The 21,373-nt window shown below is 46.8% G+C and overlaps 1 protein-coding gene and 1 long non-coding RNA gene across 4 annotated transcripts in view; one reads left to right on the top strand and one right to left on the bottom strand.

Moving 5' to 3' along the window:
• The window catches only part of OSCP1 (organic solute carrier partner 1), a 29,995-nt gene continuing 8,622 nt past the window's right edge, over positions 1-21,373 (top strand). The window contains exons 1-5 of one of the 3 annotated variants that reach the window (XM_047082185.1): positions 280-349; positions 8,603-8,743; positions 9,810-9,964; positions 14,159-14,326; positions 15,096-15,176. In XM_047082185.1, the coding sequence (XP_046938141.1) occupies positions 9,833-9,964; positions 14,159-14,326; positions 15,096-15,176 (381 nt within the window). In that variant the 5' untranslated portion in view covers positions 280-349; positions 8,603-8,743; positions 9,810-9,832. Of the gene's footprint in view, positions 350-8,602; positions 8,744-9,809; positions 9,965-14,158; positions 14,327-15,095; positions 15,177-21,373 lie in introns of all 3 variants that reach the window. The other 2 variants (XM_047082184.1, XR_006962593.1) reach the window with 2 other exon arrangements.
• On the bottom strand, positions 586-2,843 carry LOC124514129 (uncharacterized). Its single transcript, XR_006962594.1, has 3 exons — positions 2,628-2,843; positions 2,199-2,488; positions 586-869 (listed from the first exon to the last, which is right to left on the bottom strand). It is a non-coding gene; the product is annotated as an uncharacterized LOC124514129 (long non-coding RNA).

Here is a 21,373-nt window from a genome sequence, read left to right on the forward strand (position 1 = left end):
AGCTGGAGACGAAAGCAGCGCTCGAACCGCGAGGCCCAATCCACCACGGAGGCGGCAGCCGGCGGCCCAATAAGCGTCCGCCTCGGGCGCCTCCCAACAAGCGGCCCGCTGATTGGCTTCCTCGGCCACCCGCCGCGTTACCCTGGCAACCAAACGAGGGGACGCGGCGGCTGTGAATCTAGGCCTCCTGCCACCCAACCCCGGGGCTCGTCGCCTGCCCCGCTGGTGTCTGGCACCATGTCGGTGAGGACGCTACCGCTGCTCTTCTTGAACTTGGGTGGGGAGATGCTTTACATCCTGGACCAGCGGCTGCGGGCCCAGAACATCCCGGGAGACAAGGCCCGCAAAGGTGAGAGGCGCCCGGCCCGCGCAGCCAGCCCCACGCCCCGCAGCCCGGCCCCCTCCCCGCCGCCCCGGCGCTCGCAGCCGGACCCCGTCCCCCCAGCCAGGCCCCCCTGCAGACTGACCAACACCGCTGCACCCCGCGCTCCTATAGCCAGCCCCATAACGCCACAGCCCCGTCTGGTCAGAGCCCCTCAGGAGTCAAATTCTCCAAAAAAAAAATTTCGCAGCAGAAGGATTAAATACCCGCGCTAAGGTATATCATTAGGGGACCTGACCCCCTCACCTCCAATTTCCTCCCCCCTCCCTCAAATTGGAGAGATGATCTCCCAATCTCTCTTGACAAATGATCCCTCCCAAATGTAGGAGTCCCAGCCGCCCACCACCTGGCGACAAACTCCTTGCCAGTCCAAGAATCCTCTACTCCAACGAGGTGTGGATTCTCCTGTCCTCTGTGTAGTAGCCTCCTTCATGAACTGGAGGCAAGTCTTGCTCATTTCAGAAGCTATTTCTAGAAAGATGGGGTTCTGGAATAACAGACAAATAAGAAAACACAAGTGACTTTTAAGTTATTCTCTTTACAATTACTGGAAGAGAAGGCAGTTCTGGAGATAATTATATGAGAGTTTCTGAAATGCAAACGCTGTCACCCATATACACCACGTCTAATTTCCGGAGAAATGACCACCCAGAACTCTCTGCCACCCTTATCCTCTCCCTCTTTTCCTTCCTCTCAACCAACATCCGCTTTCACCAAGTTTCCTGGGATTAAGTATGAAAGAAATCTGTATTTGAAGGTAGAGAAAGAAGAGTTGATACAAAGGTAACTGACATGACCCAAGATTAAAAATTTATTCTCTCCAACAGTCTGTATGCTCAACTGATGTTAAACGTGCATATTCGGACGTTAAGCATACACATTCAGATATTCACTGTTGTGCCTGTGCGATTGAGTCCAAGTCTATGCACAAAGAGATAAAAAGAGTTCCCTGCAGCATACCCCCTCCATTCATTTGGCACACTGCCGCCTGTGAGCTTTCTAAAATGCAAATCTGTCCATACTCCCCGCCACTTAAAACCCTTTGTCAGCTTTCCACTGCTGTTTGGATGGAGACCAAGTCTTTGGCAGGATGATTCAGGGCCCTCGCTGACATGATCTCTCTCCACCTCTGCAGTCCTACCTTCCACCACTACCTGCCTCCTACTGTGTATCTTAATCATAGGTCTACATTTAAAGCATGTGCATTCAGATTTCCATGCTAGTAATCCCCATTCTACCCCAAACCTGCCATTTCTGTGCTGATAGTTCCCCTTCCATCCTGCATTTTCAGCTTAAGAATCATCTCCTTCGGGAAGATGGGGAAAGGGTCTGAGAATCCTCCCATAGCACTCCATGCATGCCTCTCCCTACCTTGTCACTGGCCATGTTATACTGAAACAGTCTTTGGGTGTCTCCCCCACACGTGAGGGTTTTATTCAGCTTTGTACTCTAGCACCTAGCGTAATGCCTAGGCCAGAATAAATTGGTGTTGAGTCAGTGTTTGTTGAACTGATGATCTAAATTGGCTGTTTGATATGATGTTGCCATTTCTTCCTCAAGAGGGTTCTGTCTTCCTTGGCCCATATGTTCTGTGATTTCACTGCGCCTGATGGCACTAGTGAGCTGACAGGTAGTCCTTGCCCTGGCTGCCTGCATCTCAGAAGACAGTGTAAATTAGCAATTAAGAGCACACTCACTGCAGTCATACAACTAGGTTCCAACTGTAGCTCTGCCATTTAACCAGCTGTGTGATTTTGGAGTGTAACCTCCATAAGACCGTTTCTTTTTCCATAAAATGGGAATCAAACATACTTACAGCAAAGTTGTAAGAATTGAATGAGATCTTGTATTCAGCATATTTTGCACAATGAGTAGCAGGTGCTGGCTTTCAAGAGGGGGGGGGGTCAGGACAAGACCCTCTGAATGCGAAGGGACCGGTTTCCTTTGTCTTCAGGAGCTATAGTCCTTCTGGGTTTGCTGAGCGCAGCTCTAGGGAGTTTCGGCCATGGTTAGCAATTCACATCCACTCGCTGGTTCCTTCCTTCCACAGTTTGGGTGAGTGTCAGACATCCTGTGAGATGCTGGGTGGAGCCTGATCCAGCCGTTCTGTGTATTCACAGAATTCAGGGCTTTGGATCAGTCTCATCCAGCAACTGATTCTAAAACGGGGCAGGCCGGGGGGGGGGGGGCTGGGGAGCTGACATATCTTCCTAACAACAACAATAAACATTTACTAAGCACTTACCGTGTACCAAGGACCTCTCTGAAGACCTTAATCCCCACAGCTATACTATCCTTTAGTTAATACTATCCCCTTTCTACAGTTGGGGAAGCTAATTTGCCCAGGGTTACATAGCCAGTAGGAGGAAGAGTAAAGGATTTGAACCCAGGTCATCAGGCTCCAGAGCTCACACTCTCAATGAATATGTCCTCAACTGCTGCACTATACTTCCATACGTCGGGGGACTGTATCAGAATCTTTGGGAGGGGGGATGGGAGGTGGGGAAGAGAGGGAGAGCTTTGAAAAACGTATCCAACATACCCCACTGATTTTATGAAAGGAATGACAGAGGGTAGCTGGCTCATGGGGACTTGTAGAAGACAGTGACAAAACAGGGTAGAGGGCTCAGGATTCACAAAGCTGAGAAACACCCTTCTGTCCCCCTATTGAGAGTTGGCGTAGCTGCAGGAGCCACCGTGGCCATTACTGGCGCACAGAGGCCTATAAAACACCAGACACGGTAAACAAGTCCTCGTTGATGCCATGAATGGAAATCATATTTCTTCTAGGTGTTTTCATTTTCTTACACAACTAATTGGTCTCCTGGAGGCCCTCCCGCTCCCACGAGGCCAGCGCACATATTGCAGTTTTTCGCCACAATGCAGCCTCTAGTTTAGCATTCAACAGAAAGGAAGTGCCCTCTGTGGGGCAACTTTTGAGTGTTGCATATGAATGTCCCACGTTTTAAGCAATAGCGAGAATAATAAAAGCTGCCTTTGCCTCCTGTCCTCTCAAAAATACTCCTAAATAAGACCCTGTTACATTTTGTTTACATTCCTCATTTTACAGAAGGGGAAACTGAGACATAGAGCCAGTCAGTAAGTGATTTTTCCAGGACAAGCAGATCACAGCAAATGGCGGTGAGATACTGTTTTTATTTTTCTAGTTCCAATTTAGCAGGCAGCTCTGGATAATCTTGAGCCTTCCTCCCATTCAAAATACCAAAGTGAAATTGTTGCAACCAAGTCATCAGGAAAAATAACAGAAAGTCAGGACGTGGTTTTTACCTTCCTGAGGTCCTCAGGACAGGGACGTGGGGCGCACAGCACTAGAGCGACCTCTGCTGGAGCTGAGTGTCATTGCCTGCAGGAGTGCCCTTACCCAGGACCCGATTTTGCCAGCAGCAGGGAGCCACTGTCTCTTAGAGTACTGGGCCCCTTGCAGCACCACCCCTCTGCCCACGAACGCATCAGGCAAGACCGCCTGTAAAATAAATGCCACTAAAAGACAGAGGATGTGGACATTATGCCAAAGAAACCAGTATCTGCTCCAAGAAGGCCAGGTTCTTGGTGCTGCTTCCCCAGTATTTTCTCTCCAAAAGCCTGTGACTTGTGGGGAAAAAGATGGTGAATTTTCCCAGAGGAGTCTAACCTTGCAGTGGGAACCTTTTGCCACCAGTTAGGGCACGGCACTGGCTGTGCTTTCGAACTGATTTCTTAGGTGCTGTCGGTGCTGTATGTTGAAGGCGCATGGATGCTCAATTATAACTTCAGAAATCACCTCTGAAACAACCTATTTTGCAAATGTTTCCAAAAGAGACCATTAATTACAAAACGCGTTTAAAATGTGGATGCAATAAATAAACAAACAAACAAACAAATAAATAAATAAGAATGTGGATGCACGTAGAACCCTGCTTAGAGGGCGTGGTATTGGAGTTCAACATTGAAATCTGCCCCCAGAAAATTAAGGAAAGAAAAAAGCCACATTTCATCCTTTATGGGTAGTGTCCAAAGTTGTGTGGTACAGAAAGCGAAGCCAGAAGAGAAGCCAGCTAAGTGTTTGATGCGTGTTATCTGCTTCATCCCCACAGCAACCCTATGATGTAGGTGCCGTTCCGATGCCCATTTTACAGATGAAGAAACTGAGGTTCAATAAATTGCTTGAAGTTACATAGCTAGCAAATGGTAGAGCCGGATCTCAACCTATAAAGGGTCTTGATTCTCACGGATTTCTCCAGCCAAGTACCTTTCTCCTCATTTGGTTTCCTCTTGGCATGTCCCCACCCGCTTTTGTCCTCAGGGGCTTTCTTTACAGTGGTCCCCTCATTATTGCCCTCTTTTTACATGGGAGTCATGCATCTATATGTAAAAAGTAAATCAGAAACAAATGGACATTTTTTCCTTTTGGTTCACCTTTCAAGTTTTCTATCTGGAGCAGTTCCATCTGTACTCTGGAAAGGGAAATCTTGATCAAAAAAAAATCAGGCTGTAGAAAAAGAAAATCCTCTCTCTACCTACTCTGGGGAGTCTTCCTCATGAAAGTTAGTGTTTGTAAAAGCCTTTGAATGGTGTGTATTCTCACAGCATCAGAGAAAATGACTCCTCAGGCCTTTCAAGATCAACCCCAAGGTAGCTAGTTTCTCCTGGGTTTCCTCTCCCACGAGGCCCCCCTCTAAAAGACATAGCCTCTCCAGGGCTCTTTTGGAACTTGTTATTTACCTGTCGTCCTTTCCAAAGTCTCAAATGGAAGGCAGGGTATCCGCATTAGACGTCAGTGCCCACGTGCAAACTAAAGTTTCATAGGCCACAACGTCGGAATTGGTGTTTTTAAAGCCTCCTTGAAAAAAATGTTCTTGCTTCATGAACTGGTGTTTTCTTTTTATATGCTTCATGTAGATGAATGGACAGAGGTGGACAGAAAACGAGGTATGCTATCTCTGGGCTGCATGCGTTCAGTCTGCATCCACAGGCTCACTCGGTCCTGTATCGTTGGGCTTCCTGTGGGACCACTCTAAATACTCCTAAGGGAAAACACAGGCGTGAGTTTCTCTTTAGCCAAGACGTTGGTTGTATGGTGGAATCTCTTACTTAAATACATGCAGCACGTAAGATGAAAACCAAGCAAACTTTGGCCAAAGGACCATATGGCGCCCTAGGTATTTGTCTCTTCTCATCAGTGCCAAGTTTGACAGGGACCACCAAGACAGCAGCTACACATCTGGGGAGACTGTCCTATCCGGTAGTCCTTAAAACCATTATGTGACAGTATTGTGCAGCCAAAGAATTGCGCTTCGACACCGGTGCTCCTCCCCGAGGTGTTCTCCTTAGCACACACAGATCTCTACTGAGCAACGGAGAAAAATGGGAGCCTGTGGCTGCACAGCCGCCAGGACTGTGGGCTGCAGCATGCATGCACCAGGACCTAATCGTGCCAAATCTTCAGTTTCCCCTTCACCTACAACCAGCAGCAAACCTGAAAATTTGGCCAGTTCCCCAGAATAAAACCTTAGCCTTCCCCACCTTTAAATGTCACAAGTACCTTCCATCACTTGACATTTGGGTGCGGTTTATGCACGCCATCAGCCATCGTCCTCAAGATTTTAAATGCTCTCACCATACCAAGTATGCCAAGGAGATGACATACGTAATATGTAAGAGCACAGACAGTAAAATCAAACACCCATCCTAATTTCACTTCCACCACCAGCTACGTGACCTTGGACTTTAACCTGTCTAAGATTCAGTGGTCCTCCTTGATAGAATAAGGAGAGTAATTCAGTGTTGTCTCGGGGTTTAAATGAGATAATGCACGGAAAGTTCTAAGCCCAGTGCCTGGAACATAGTAAGGTTTCAAAAATGGTAACCACCTGGAAGTAGCAGCTTCTCCCTTTTAGGCTCCGTTCCAAATTGCATATTCCCCATAACAATTAAATGTAGAGCAGAGGTAGTTGGTAACAAGCCAGTTGCCTTCAGGGGTGCGTGGGTGGCTCAGTCGGTTAAGCATCTGACCTTGGCTCAGGTCATGATCTCACTGTTCGTGGGTTCAAGCCCCGTGTCGGGCTCTGTGCTGACGGCTCAGAGCCTGGAGCCTGCTTCAGATCCTGCGTCCCTCTCTTTCTGCTCCTCCCCTGCTTGTACTCTGTCTCTCAAAAATAGACAAACATTTAAAAAACCCAATTGCTTTCATCAAGAGAATTATTTAATCTAGGCCAGAATCCAAGAAAAACACACCTAAAGTCCTCGACACACTTTTATTGCATTTTACCACTTCTCTTGAGCGATTTTTGGCCCACCTCTTGACACATGGTGGAATTTCAGGTGAGACGTGAATTATGAAGGCTGTGAGTATACATAATTGAATCACTGGAATTTATTTTAACTTAGGCATTTTTAAAATTTTTTTTAATGTTTATTTATTTTTGAGACAGAGAGAGAGCATGAATGGGGGAGGGTCAGAGAGAGGGAGACAGAGAATCTGAAACAGGCTCCAGGCTCTGAGCTGTCAGCACAGAGCCCGACGCGGGGCTCGAACTCACAGACCGCGAGATCATGACCTGAGCCGAGGTCTGCCGCTTAACCGACTGAGCCACCCAGGCACCCCAACTTAGGCATTTTTAAATAACAAGCAGAACCGGACCTCATAGTCAGAACCCAGGACAAGCAGCCTGATATGTTAAGAACTCAGCTACTAACCCTCTCTGATGCACCTGTTAAAAATTACTTCCTTCCCTGCCCTTAGTCCCTGCAGGCTGTCGCCTAGCTCCTAGCACATTCCTGCCTCGTGAAATTAGGCAGAGCTCATGTGAGTGCAGAAAGCTAACACCAAGACAGACCGACAGGTCTGCTTAAAATCGTTTCTCGGGTTTAACTTCAATATAGCATGGACTGCTTCTCTAGGGAAGGCCAGCCTTCCGTTCCTCGTGCCCTGGCGTTTATCTCGAGTCCGGTACAGATTTAGGCCCGCCTCAACCAAGTGCCGGGTAAAGCGCATTGTGAGCTGTAAGCCTGTTAATTTGTGCCCCCATACTCTTTCCAAAGACTTAAATTTGAGAGGCGAGAGCCCTGGGTGCCAGAGCCCAATCATAAAACGGTCATTTCTTCTTTGGGGGCATTTGTGTTCACCGCCCTGCCCACAGAGACAGGGTGCGCTGTGCTCCTAATGACAGGTAAACTTTCTGGTTGTTCTGGTACAAGGAGCCATGGTGATACGTGGCCTATTCACTTCCCAGAGGGAAAGGTTTCACTTTGCTTTGTATTTTGCCAGAGTGACTAACACTCACCCTGCAATTTTCTGTCTTTTAGAACTGATGTATTTGGGGCTAAGCTGCTAGGGACTCAAAGACTCTAGAGAAACGACCCAGCACCCGGGTAAATGGCAGCTTTTGTAAACACTGACATAACCAGAGCTGATGTGATTCTTCAACTGGAATTCTTCCTCTTTGGCACTCCTCCTTGCCCTACATAAATCTGGAAAATTCTTCAAATTCTTTCTTTTGAGGGCTTATATGTGGCTTTGCATTTGTACCTATTCCCTTGCAAATTCTGCACTTGATCTAGGCTACGGTAAGAACAGGGTTAGGAAACCCAGTTCCTTGCAGGCCCTTTCTTGTTTTGACCAAAGACAAAAGACCATTCATGAAGCAAACCCAGAAGAGTTCATATGTCCCCAAACTGTCCACACTGGGGAAATGTTAGGGCACATTAGAGGCATGCTGCAATGGGTTCAAATTGTCAGAGGTGACGCCTACCCTATATTGGTAATGGAGTTCTTCCTCACAAAGAAGATAGAGCCTAGAGTGAAGTCCTAAGGTCAAGTGTGAGTTCAACACTTCTGCAAGGAGCCACAGTCATTTAGTTCTTTTCTGTTAAAAAAAAGGTGGGGGGGGGCTTCCGCTCTTTCTCCGTAGCCCTTCCATGTAAGATTTAAAAACAGCCTTGGGGTGCCTGGGTGGCTCAGTCGGTTAAGCGTCTGACTTTGACTCAGGTCATGATCTCATGGTTCCTAAGTCCAAGGCCCGCATCAGGCTCTCTGCTGTCAGCGCAGAGCCTGCTTCAAATCCTCTGTCTCCCTCTCTCTCTCTGCTCCTCTCCCCTGCTCACACATTCTCTCTTAAAAACAAATAAATAAACATTAAAAAAAACTAGCCCCCAGCTCCCCTTTCCCCCCAAAATGTTCTTCGAGATGCTTTTTTTTTTTAAGATTTTATTTTTTTTAAGGAATCTCTACACCCAACGTGGGCTCAGACTCACAACCCCAAGATCAAGAGTCACACGCTCCACCAACTGAGCCAGCCAGGCGCCCAGATGCTTTTCAGTGCTGGCCTGAGCGCTCAGGGTACTTCTATCCATGACTTAAAGGTATGACGTGAACATACTACCTTGCCTTCAGTCTCTAAAATTCATGGTCACAACCAGCCACCTGGTGCCACCTTTGTGTGGCAAGAGAAAGGGGCATTTGTATCCTTCGGTGATAATCACTCACGTTTAGTAATTGATTTTGTATCATTATTCTAAATAATCAGTTTTCTTGCAAGTTTTAATTGCTATGAATGTATATTCTCAGCATTCATATACTCTCACCCTGAGGTCAGCATATATCTGGCTTAATTAAGAATAATCTGTGTTCATACATACCTGGTCCTATTTCTTGTACCAGATGGTTTTCCTAGCCCTCAACTAATGTTATTTGAGCAGCACAAAATAGTTAATTGAATGAGTGAATGAACGACTAGAATTATAGACACTTTGGTTTGCACATGCCTTAGGACTTTTATTCTCACCAGATGGAAACTTTCCATTTGAACAACACTGAGACATGTCACCACAGTGTAATATCAATATTATAGATCAAATGTAGAAATCAAGGCATTCTAAAATGGTGCATGAAGTACATGTCTTGTAGAAACACTAGAAATCTCTAACCAGTGGGTAGACTTATCTATTTTCATAAAGTATTTTTTCTTTAAACAGAGTCAATTACCATTATTGGTCCCATTTTTATGAAATTTAATTTTAAGTAAAAAGTTACAGATTAGCTAAACAAACAAAAAGAGCAATACTGCCTTTCATTTCAAGGAAGAGATCGAAAATGTTCATAGGAATCTTTTTTAAAGAAAGAAGAAACATTTCCCCCATCAAGTGAGATAATACCTGTATAAAAGTGGCTTATAGCCCCTAAAGCATGACACATTTATACATTGTCACATTTATGTTTGCTCTGGGACAGGCTCATAAGGCACTCCGGACCCTTCTTTCTATTGGGACACCTGTGTGGTTTATCCCAAGGGAGCACATCTCGCCAGCACATCAGCATCCCCAGCTCTGCTTAGACCGGCCCCTGCATCCCATTCATACACAGAGACCATTTCCCGAATACAGCTTCCTCCAGTACCTCGCTCAGCTGTATTCTCTCTTGTCTCTACAGTTCTGCACGACATCATCTCAACCATGTTCAATCGAAAGTTTATGGAGGAATTGTTCAAACCCCAAGAGCTCTACTCCAAGAAGGCCCTGAGGACCGTCTACGACCGCCTGGCTCATGCCTCCATTATGAGACTGAACCAGGCCAGCATGGATAAGGTGAGAGCAGACAGCTGCCTCTGTCCCCTTGGTTGCACCTCTTGTACCCTTTGTGGATGAGCACATACTGGGTCAAATGAGATGATGTATGCAATGGTTCCTTGCCAAAAAGAAAAAAGAAAAGCCACTCACAAGTATCAGGTGTTGGTATTGAGTTTTGGAGTTAGAAAGGATCTCAAGTCATCCATCCCAACCCCTCTGATGTTCGTGTCCTTCCACCTGCCCAGAGAGGGCTGGCATCTGTGCCCATATTTGGGAACACTAGGAACACACCTAGGAACCTCAACCCAACACAGGTGCCCCACCCTAAACACTAATTCTGCTTCATTCTTAACAAATCTAAGCTTTGCGATGAGGAAACCAGACATTTTTAAAAGCAAATTCGAGACTGCTCAGTCTTTACTTAGAACGTGAACATATCTATTCCTTTGGGGAACAAATTGTTGGGGCACTCTGATTTTTAAAACGATAATTTCAAATAAATAAATGGCAGAGAACAGACAAATCTCCTATTCAGAAGAATCTCCTGTTCAGAGCATGCTCTGCCATCAAGGAAGGAGAGCATAACCCCGCACTCCCTGTGTGGGGGCTGCACTCAGTGACTTCCTTCCAAAGAGGCCAGTACAGAAGGGGAGGGGGACAGCTAACTTTCAGTGGAGAAATGACAAACATTACCTCCACCGGGACGATCAAGGTCCACGTCAACAGTGATAAGTCATGTTGGTAGTATGTGCCCCGATGGGATGTGATGAGGATGGCACTCGACCCCTGTGGTCTCCCCCCCCTCCCCGAACACTCACAACCCCGGTCTAATCGTGAGAAGAACGTCAGATGACATTTGGAGGTCACGTTACAAAGTACCTAACCGGTACTCAAAGCTCGCAAGGCCACCAAAACCAAGCAAAGTTAGAGAAACTGTCACAGCCAAGAGAGGCCTAAGAGACCTGATGACTAAATGTAACATGGGGTCCTGGAACAGAAACAGGACGTTAGGGGAAACTAATGGAATCTGAATGAAATATGGGCTTCAGTTATTTTTTTTTTAATTTTTTTTTCAACGTTTATTTATTTTTTGGGGGACAGAGAGAGACAGAGCATGAATGGGGGAGGGGCAGAGAGAGAGGGAGACACAGAATTGGAAACAGGCTCCAGGCTCTGAGCCATCAGCCCAGAGCCTGACGCGGGGCTCGAACTCACGGACCGCGAGATCGTGACCTGGCTGAAGTCGGACGCTCAACTGAATGCACCACCCAGGTGCCCCTGGTTATTTTTAATAATAGCAATAACAATAATAATTTTTAAGTAATTTATTTTTTAGTGTCTCCGTTATGTGAAGGTTTTAAAATCCTGAGGACTGACAGTGAGCGCTGAGTGTGCAAAATCAGTGCTCACTTAATGCTGGAAGCTGGGAACCTTGGGGAGACAGACTGGCTTTAACTGTGCCCTTACCCCCTCTCACTTACTTCTGGAAAGTTACTTGATCTCCCTGGGCCTCCGGTTTCTCATCTATAAAATGGGGATAATAATAGCTTGTTTGTATCAGTTCAAGGAGGATTCAATGAGAAAACATAGCACACCTAGACTTGGCACGTAATAGATGTTAAATCAGTGTTAATCACCTTCTCCGCTCTGCTCACTCTTCTGCCTTTAAGAAGGTCTACATTTTCGTAAAGAAAGCACACAGAATTTGGAATCAAAAAACCTAGATTCTTGGGGTACCTGGGGGGCTCAGTGGGTTAAGCATCCAACCCTTGATTTCGGCTTGGGTCACGATCTCACAATTCGTGGGATCGAGCCCTGCGTCAGGCTCTGCGCTGACAGCAAGGAGCCTGCTTGGGATTCTCCCTCTCTCTCCCTCTCTCTCTGCCCCTCCCCCACTCACATGTATGCACACTCCCTCAAGAGTAAATAAATAAAACAAATTTTTAACCTGGATTCAAGTATCTAGCTCTACCAGTTACAAGCTATGAGACTCAATTTACTGAATAATCTGAATTTTCATTTCTTCATCTTATACCTGTTTTTATCCTTGATTCCTTGCATGGTGTCCTATCCACAGCAGGTGCTTCATGTCTGGCAATGACGGCAGAGAGTCTCAAATCTATATCTTTAGTATTTTATGTTCACACACACACACACACACACACACACCAGGGTGCTCCTCTTGCCTTAGGATCTGACCATCCTGAGTTCAAATCTCACCCTGCCACTTACTACCAGCTATGTAAAATTAGGCAAGTCTCTTCGTTTTTAAACTTGGGCTAACCTCTACATCATAGAGTCCGTGTGAAGATTAAATAGGACCAAACTAGGTGATGTATGTGATCGTGCTCAGCACCACACTAGATCGTCATAGCTTATAGTCTCCACCCTGCCTCGAACGCGCCGGTAGCTTCTCTCCCAGACTGCTTCCTTCTGCCCCGCGTCCCCCAGACTGCCCTGCCACTGTCAGCATTGGCCTTCTCCTGAGCACTAGATGGAAAACGCATTTCAGACAGCCCTTATCTTCGTCCCCAAACCTAGTCAGGCAGTCGCCACATGTGATGCTTTTCCTTTGAAGAGTCACGTGTGCTTCCTTTCCCTGCCTTTTCCATGCCCACCATCTTTATACCAGGCCTTACATCTGGATTACTCCAGCAAAGTTTCTTTCATTCTTTTTTTTTTTTAAGTTTTTATTTTTTTAATTTGAGAGAGAGAGAGAAACTGCGAGCAGCGGAGAGGCAGAGAGAGAGGGAGAATCGTAAGCAGGCTCCGCACCATCAGCACAGAGCCGGATGCCGAGCTTGAACCCATGAACCACAAGTTCATGACCTGAGCCGGAAGCCCGACGCCGGATGTAACAGACCAAGCCCAGTTTCTTTCATTCTTGTAGTCACTAGATGTTATTACACACCTATCAGGAGCCAGGTCCTAGCCAATCTCCCCAACTCCAGTCTCCCTTCCACTCCATCTCATTTTATCATTGCCAGACTCACTGATCTGGCTTAACCACTACCTTTATCCTGACAGCTCAGAAAAATTTAGTAGCTCTCTAATCCCCACCACGTCTAGTCTAAATTATTTTGCCTGCCTTGGAGCGCTTGGGTGACTCAGTTAAGCGTCCGACTTCGGCTCAGGTCATGATCTCGTGGTCTGTAAGTCTGAGCCCCGCTTAGGGTTCTGTGCTAACAGCTCGGAGCCTGGAGCCTGGAGCCTGCTTGGGATTCTGTGTCTCCGTCTCTCTTTCTGCCCTTTCCCCGCTTGTGCTCTGTCTCTCTGTTTCTCAAAAATAAACATAAAAAAAATTTAAAATAAATAAGTAAATAAGTTTGCCTGTCTTTCTAAAACCTTTAATATTCTAATCTTGCCATACTTATCCAACTTTGTTTCCCACCGACCCCAACACGAATTCCCCTCTCCAATCAGGCTGTCCTCCTCCTTCTCCCAGGAAAATAGCATACTCCTTGCTGCCTTCAGGCCCTCCTACATGCTGTTGCCCTCAGCTAGAATGCCTATCCCCTCCCTCAGTCGGTGTGAACCTATGACTGCAGCCTTCTGCTCCCGCAAAACCTATCCTGACCACTTTGGTCCTCACCGGTGTCTCGCCTCTTCCCGCTCATGGGCGGTCAGACCACGTGGGGGGCTTGTTGATATCTCGTTAAGTACCATTCAGCATTTAAAACTGCCCCTACATGGTTGTGGGACCTTACATTTGCCACATGTGCACATACCATCTCCCTGCCTCCTCTCAGCAGTTCCGCAATGACAGGAAATTAGGGAATAATTTTTACACATGTGAAAGCTCAGGCTCAGAGAGGTGGAGGGACTTGGCCAGGGCCATCCAGCACATCAGCCACAGTGGTGGAGGGCTGGCTTTTGGGTTTTCGCTCTCTGAGGCCAGCACCAGTCCAGGGCCCCGTGGCTGCCGATACTGTCCCAAACGTGTTCCATTAGCAACACATGTGAGCTGACCAGAAATCCTGGTTTTCTCAGGAATGCTCCTCCACTGGTCTGGCTTCATGCTCCTCCTGCTGCTCTGACTTAATTACTGATGTTATCCCCTTTGACTCTCAAAAGTATCTTGGTTTGAGTGATCACTGACGTGGTCACCTGAGCTGTAAGATATGCCGAGAACTGGTTTTCAGTAAATGCTTGACCGAATGATTGTGTGGAGGTGCTGATGTCTACTTCTCTGATCCCCTTTATTTTGCTCAGCTCTATGACCTGATGACTATGGCTTTCAAACACCAAGTGTTGCTGTGCCCCCGCCCCAAGGATGTGTTGCTCGTCACTTTCAATCATTTAGATGCCATCAAGGGATTCATCCAAGACTCCCCAGCCATCCTGCATCAAGTGGAGGAGATTTTCCGGCAGCTGACTGAAGTAAGAGGTCACCGCCAGTTCATCATCCCTCAGCCCTGTTCTTGTTCTCATTCCCCCTGATAAGAACAGTTGGATTCTGGGGCTCCTGGGTGACTCAGTCAGTTAAGTGTCCGACTCTTGATTTCGGCTCACATCATGATCTCACTGTTGTGAGTTCGAGCCTCACGTCTTTGGGGCTCTGTGCTGACAGTGCAGAGCCTGCTTGAGATTCTCTCTCTCCCCCTCTCTCTGCCCCTCCCTCCTCTCTCTTTCTATCTCTCTCTCTTTCTCTCAAAATATAAATAAAATAAACATCTTAAAAAAAAAAAAGAACAGCTAGATTCTATGACAGACAGAATAGGCAAAGCCTGCCACTCTCCCCAAAATTCTAAAAATCTACAAGTATCTAAAAATAGATTAAAAGGTCATATAATAGGCCTTTCCATCTTATGCGCTCTCACCGTTGCCTTCAACGCTGGGAAAGCAATGACACAGAGCCCGAGCACGGCCATTTTCTCCTGACCCCTCTGAGAAGGAGTTCACGGTGGATGTTCTGCTAAATCTGAACGGGAGAAGGGAGAAGTGAAGGGTACCATAATGGGGTCTCTCCCCCTGGGGAGGGAGCCGGGCTGGCTCTCCTGCTGCCCCTCCTCCCCCAGCAGCTGAGTTCCCTGAGTCCCCTGTTGGCCTCTCTGGCTCCAGCCCCTGAGTGCCCGCCTAGCCCTGCCTGTCTGCCCTTCCCACCTCACTTCTGGAGGTGAAGTGCTTCTTTCTTCTTTGCCTCTGGCAGACATACGGGGGCCTCTCTGCGGGGGAGTTCCAGCTGATCCGGCAGACCCTCCTCACCTTCTTCCAGGACCTGCACATCCGGGTGAGTGAGTGGGTGGCCCCAGGAGCACCCTGCCACTGCTGTCCTAGGGAAACAGGGTGCCAAGGGGCCAGGCAGAAGACGCCTGAGGTGGCCCAGGTAGTGGTGTCCTCAGCGCTTGGCTCCATGATGATAAAATTGCCGATAACAAATCTCAGCAGTTTTCAAATGGACCAAGGAAGACAGTGATATCGCCATTCTTGCCCAGTTACCTTATGTCTCTCTTTAAAATATGGTCTGTTCCCTTCTCCAGAGGAAATGTGTTCTCTGTGGACCAGGGAAGACAAATAGATTTCAACGCAGAGGCCAATTTCATTTTTAACCCTCATGAATAATTTTATTCGGCATAGATGGGAGGAATAATAACACCAACATAAATTAAGATCTCTCATAGTCATCGATTAAAATTTTAAAAAATATATGAAAGTACAAATAAGATTAAGTTTTGTATTGCTTTAAAATATTGAAAACCCTGCATCATATTCTTCTCAGGACGGTGCCTGTGTGGACATTGTTTTATGGATTGTAGTGATACAAGCAGCCATACTGATTTCTCAATTCTGACGAGATAAAATCCATTATAATGAAAAGACACGCCTAATAATAAGTTTATAACAAAATCATTAAAATATATTAAACCACAAAATATATGAAGCTTTAATTGCCAAGTAGGCAGGCAGTGAAACATCTGAACGTCCATGAAGAAAAATAGGAATCTCATATCCTGACGATATTCCGCTGCTGCTCCGTTACACTTGGCTGGTTTTCCGAGGCTGGTCTTTAAAGGTGTTTCTGTTCGGCCGCAATGTCTGATTGCCTACACAGATTTTCTCTGTTTTCAAAACAGTCTTGATAGTCTTTATATTTGTTAGTGGGAATCCACTTGAAATTCTGAGCAGTTCTTTACAACCATCCCAATCCCCAACCCCCTCAGCCCTCCAGAACCCTTGCAGAGTTGCCTCCTCAAAGGCAGTCTTCTCAGATCACCTACCCTCAACCAGACTCTCATTCCCATTCCCATTTCCTTCCCTCGTGGACCTCCCTCATGTTCTTCCCATTGTTTCGGATGTTGGGACACATCATTCCGTCTTTGCCTCTTCATAGAATGTTCCCTATACTTCCCCTCGATTATCCACCGCCCTTGGAATCTGTTCATTCTGTAAAACTAGTCAGTCCAACACACGTTTATTGAGTGCCTACTCTATACTCACTCAGTGTCTGAGATACTAGGGTGAGAGATACATGGGTGAACAAGACAAAGGCCCTGCCTTGGGGAGGTTCTACACTAGTAGGAAGAGACGGGGAGGACAAGTAAGTCATGTTCTGGTTCTGATAACTTTTAGGAAGATGACAAGATAAGGTAAAGTTATAGAGAGCAACTGGGATGGAATGTCCCTTTAGACCAGCAGCGTCTCATAGCACTTTCTGTCGCGATAGAGATGTTCTATATCTGTGCTGTCTACCATGATAGCCACTAGCCACATATGGTTATGGAACACTTAAAATACGGCTAGTGTGACAGAGAAACTGAATTTTCAAGTTAATTTTAATAGCCACACTTGACTAGTAGCTACTGTACTGGACAGCACATCCTTAGATGATAGAGTTAAAGACATGTCAAGGGCAGCCTTTCTGAGGACAGACACATGAGTTGACATCTCAGGGAAGTGCATCTAAATTGAAGGGACAGCAAGTTCAAAGGTCCTGAGATGGAAAAAGCATGATGTGTTCCTTGGACAGAGACAAAGCCAGTGTGAGTGAAGCCTATGTAGGCAGGAGTGATACAGTTAACAAGCTGTGTGGCGTGGGCACTGACTCATCAGAACAGATGCCAGTTATAACTAAACTGGTACCTACCAGTTGACTTAGCTTTGTACCCAAGTGAGGAGTTTATTTTAAGAGTAAAGAAAACATTTCAGGCATCCTAAGGTGAACAATAATGTGATCTGATTTGTGTTCTGGAAGATGAACTGTATGGGACAAGGGTGGAGATAGGACTGTAGTTAGGACACTACTGTAGAAATCTGGGTAAAAAATGAAAGTTCTTGGGGCCCCTGGGTGGCTCAGTCAGTTAAGCGTCCAACTTCGGCTCAGGTCGTGATCTCACGGTTCGTGGGCTCTAGCCCCGCATCAGGCTCTCCGCTGACAGCACAGAGCCTGCTTCGGATCCTCTGTCTCCCTCTCTATCTGCCCCTTGTGCGCTCTCTCTCTCTCTCTCTCAAAAAAAAACCAAACCATTTAGAGGCACCTGGGTGGCTCAGTCGGTTAAGCGTCCGACTTCAGCTCAGGTCATGATCTCACAGTCCGTGAGTTCAAGCCCCATATCGGGCTCTGTGCTGACAGCTCAGAGCCTGGAGCCTGCTTCACATCCTGTGTCTCCCTCTCTCTCTGCCCCTTCCCTGCTCATGCTCTGTCTCTGTCTCAAAAATAAATAAACATTAAAAAAATTAAAAAAAAAAAAGAATACAACTCTTGATTTTGGCTCAGGTCATGATCTCACTGTTCGTGAGTGACAGCACAGAGCATGCATGGGATTCTCTCTCTCTCTCTCTCTCTCTCTGCCCTTTGCTCACTCATGCCCTCTATCAAAAAAATAAAATAATAATTATTTTAGGGGCACCTGAGTGGCTCAGTTGGTTGGGCGTCCAACTTCAGCTCAGGTCATGGTCTCACAGTTTGTGAGTTCAAGCCCCACATCGGGCTCTGTGCTGACAGCTCAGAGCCTGGAGCCTGCTTCAGATTCTATGTCTCCCCCAGCTCTCTGCCCCTCCCATGCTCATGCTCTGTCTCTCTCTGTTTCTCAATAATAAATAAACATTAAAAATTTTTTTAAATAATAATAATTATTATTTTATAAATAAAAATTAAATAAATAAACATTTTTTTTTTAAAGACAAAGTTCTCGGGGCACCTGGCTGGCTCAGTCGGTGGAGTATGTGACTCTATCTCATGGTTGTAAGTTCAAGCTCCACATTGGGTGTAGAGATTACTTAAAAATAAAATCTTTAAAAAAAAAAAAAAAAAGAGGGGCGCCTGGGTGGCTCAGTCAGTTAGGTGTCTGACTTCGGCTCAGGTCACGATCTCATGGTTCATGAGTTCGAGCCCCACATTGGGCTGTGTGCTGACAGCTCAGAGACTGGAGCCTGCTTCGAAATCTGTGACTCCCCCTATCTCTCTGTCCCCTCCCCAGCTCATGCTCTGTCTCTGTCTCTGAAAAAATAAATAAACGTTAAAAAAATTTTTTTAAAAGAAAGAAAGAAAGAGAATGACAGTTCTTGCTGCCAGTGGAGATAGTGAGAAGTCTTCACATTTGGGGTATCCCTTCTGGGCAAGAGCAGTTAAGACTTACTGAGAAATTGGACATGGGGAGGGAGAGAAAGAAGAATGAAGAATGACTACGTTTTTGGCCTGAGCAGCAGGTGGTGCCATTAACTGAGAGGGGGAAAGCCTGAGGGAAGTATATTTGAGTAGAAAAATTAATTAATTTTATCTAAGTTTGATTTGCCTATTAGGCATCTGAGTAGCAAAGTCAAATAAGCAATTGAATATATAAGTCATAGAGACGGCATTCAAAGTCTTCTGGTCTCTTGGTGGAGGCTGGTCATCCTCCCTTGTCCACAGGTAGGGTGTAAAAAGCATGGTCAGCATTCCACCACCTTCCCCCTTGCTTTCAGATCATTATTCTCCTGCCCTCACCAGCTTGGCCCTCCCCTAGTGAGGACAGACCTATAAGCCCAACACCACACAAAGCCCTGCACTCATCACTCACTGAAACTGACTGCCCAGTCACTCACCCATGTTCCCGGAGCATTGACATCCCTGGCTGGCTCTCCTCCTGGCCGGCAGAGTCCAGCCACCGTCCTGGGGAATGTGACTGCTCAGGGACACGCCTCATCCGGCACTCCAGACCCACAGCCCTGTGACTTTCATTTCCTCTTTCCATAGGAAACATGCTACCTGCCCCCAGGAACTCATTCGAGAAGGGGGAAATGCACTAAGTGCCTTACAGATGTTTGGTTTTAAAATAGAAGAGCGTAAAGAGGGAGGACACGGGGGTGGGAGCAGTCAGTTCTACCTCAGAGAATCAGAAAAGTTGGGGTGTCTGGCTGGCTCAGTAGGTGGAGCATGTGACTCTTGATCTTGGGGTCATGAGTTCAAGCCCCACATTGGACATAGAGATTAGTTATATGTCTTTTTAAAAAAAGAAAGAAAGAAAAGTCTTCATAGAGGATCTGGTATCTTTTTTAAAAAATGGATTTTCACCAGGCCCGTGGGAAAATAGGAGCGGGGTTAAGTGGACATCCGAAGTAGAGAACACCATCTCAGTAAAGGCATGAGGCACGTACCTGTTTGGTGTATTTCGTGGTGCAGAGGCAGCAGAAGGCTGCAAGCATTTGGATATGGCAAGAACATAGGATTCAAGGAGGAACATGGCTGCAGAGAAGAACACGGGCCAACTGGACATTATCTGGCAGGCAGCAGAGAGTCACTAAAGCAGGAAAAGGACACAGCCTGATAGAAGTTTAGAAGTGTCTCTTCACGGGTGCCTGGCTGGCTCAGTTGGTTAAGTGTCTGACTCTTGATTTCCGCTCAGGTCATGATCTCATGGTTCATGGGTTCAAGCCCCGCATCGGGCTCTGCACCGACAGCGTGGAGCCTGCTTAGGAGTCTCTGCCTCTCTCTCTCTCTCTCTCTCTCTCTCTCTCTCAAAAATGAATAAACTTTAAAAAAAAAGAAGGGTCTTCACCGCAGAATGGAGGATGGCTCACAACCAGGTGAGGGGGGGCAGGGAGGCCAGTTAGGAGGCACCTGCAGCGGCCAGGCCAGAGATGACGAAGGTCTGCACTGGGGACCAGGGTGGAGAGGAGGGGCCAGACACAAGGAGTAATTACTGGATCTGCAGGGCTTGGTGACTGAATACACATGGGAAGGTGGTGAGGAGAGGAACTCAGACGGCTGAGGTGGTGCCCTGAGGTGGTGTCAGTCGCTACAACTGGGAACACCAGAGGAGAATCAGGTTTGGGAAGACAAACGATGACCCTGTTCTGAGCAGGGTGTATTGGAGGTACATCTCACGGAACCCATAGGTAGACACGTCTAATAGGCAATGGGATAGATGCACCAAGTGGCCAGGGTAGGAGACCAAGTGGCAGCTTGAGATCTGGGTGCCATCAGCACAGAGGTGAACACTGGGAGTAGAGGAGGTCACTTGGGGGGAAAAAGGGTGAAAGAAGAGGAGAAGGACAGGAGAGCCACACTTAACAGCTGAGGGCCAGCAGAGGGGCTGGGCAAGCAGACAGACCCAACAGTCCCATCCAGCCAAGGGCAGGTTGTCGGGTCAGACACAACCACACACTGGACTGAAGTGTATACATTTCAGACCTGCTATGACATAGTCAACTTTATTAGAATTAGGCTCACAGAGGGTCTAGCACATGCATATATTCCCACTTCTCTCTCCAAATTTTCTTTCTCCATGCTTGTATTCTCATCTCTTGGTCACAGAATCTTAAGGTTAAAAATTCCTTAAAGGTCTTCCAGCCAAACCCACAAACCAGGAGATCGTGACCTGAGCCAAAATCAAGAGTCAGATGCTTCACTAACTGAGCCACGCAGGTGCCCCTCCCATCTCTGCTTCTAAAGTGTCTTCACACCCACCTTCTTCCGGGCCCAGCTCCAAACCCACACTCACCCCTGCCCACTCCCATGCCTGTGGTCATTCTCCTCAGTGGGCTACTGTGCATATACCATCCAGCATATCCTGCTGTGTATTGTCCCCTGTTGCCATTGTACGCCCGGGTCCTGGGTCCGGTTGGACTGTAATCCTAAGAGTATTAGCTACCACGTATCGAGCACTTACTGTGTGTCAGACGCAGCGATAAGTGCTTTTTCATTATCTGATTTAGCAGGTAACACTTACCCATTGAATACATGCTATTATCACCCCCAGTTTGCCAAACAGAAAACTGATATGCGGAAAGGTTGTAGAACTTGCCCAAAACTCAGAGCCAAGGAGTGGCCCAGCTGGGGTGTGAGCCTAGACGGTCTAACATCAGCGTGCCAAACTGCCATCTTACACACTCTTACCCCTTTGCATTTTCACTGCTTTGCACACAACAGATGCTTATTTTTGATGATATTATGAATAAAATCTAGTCGAGTTTTAGAGTTTGAAGGGATCCTCGAATTTATCTCGTTTT

Source organism: Lynx rufus, unplaced genomic scaffold (assembly GCF_022079265.1).
Source record: "Lynx rufus isolate CCGP_SWC_20201006 ecotype Redwood Valley unplaced genomic scaffold, mLynRuf1.p SCAF_2, whole genome shotgun sequence".
NCBI lineage: Eukaryota > Metazoa > Chordata > Mammalia > Carnivora > Felidae > Lynx > Lynx rufus.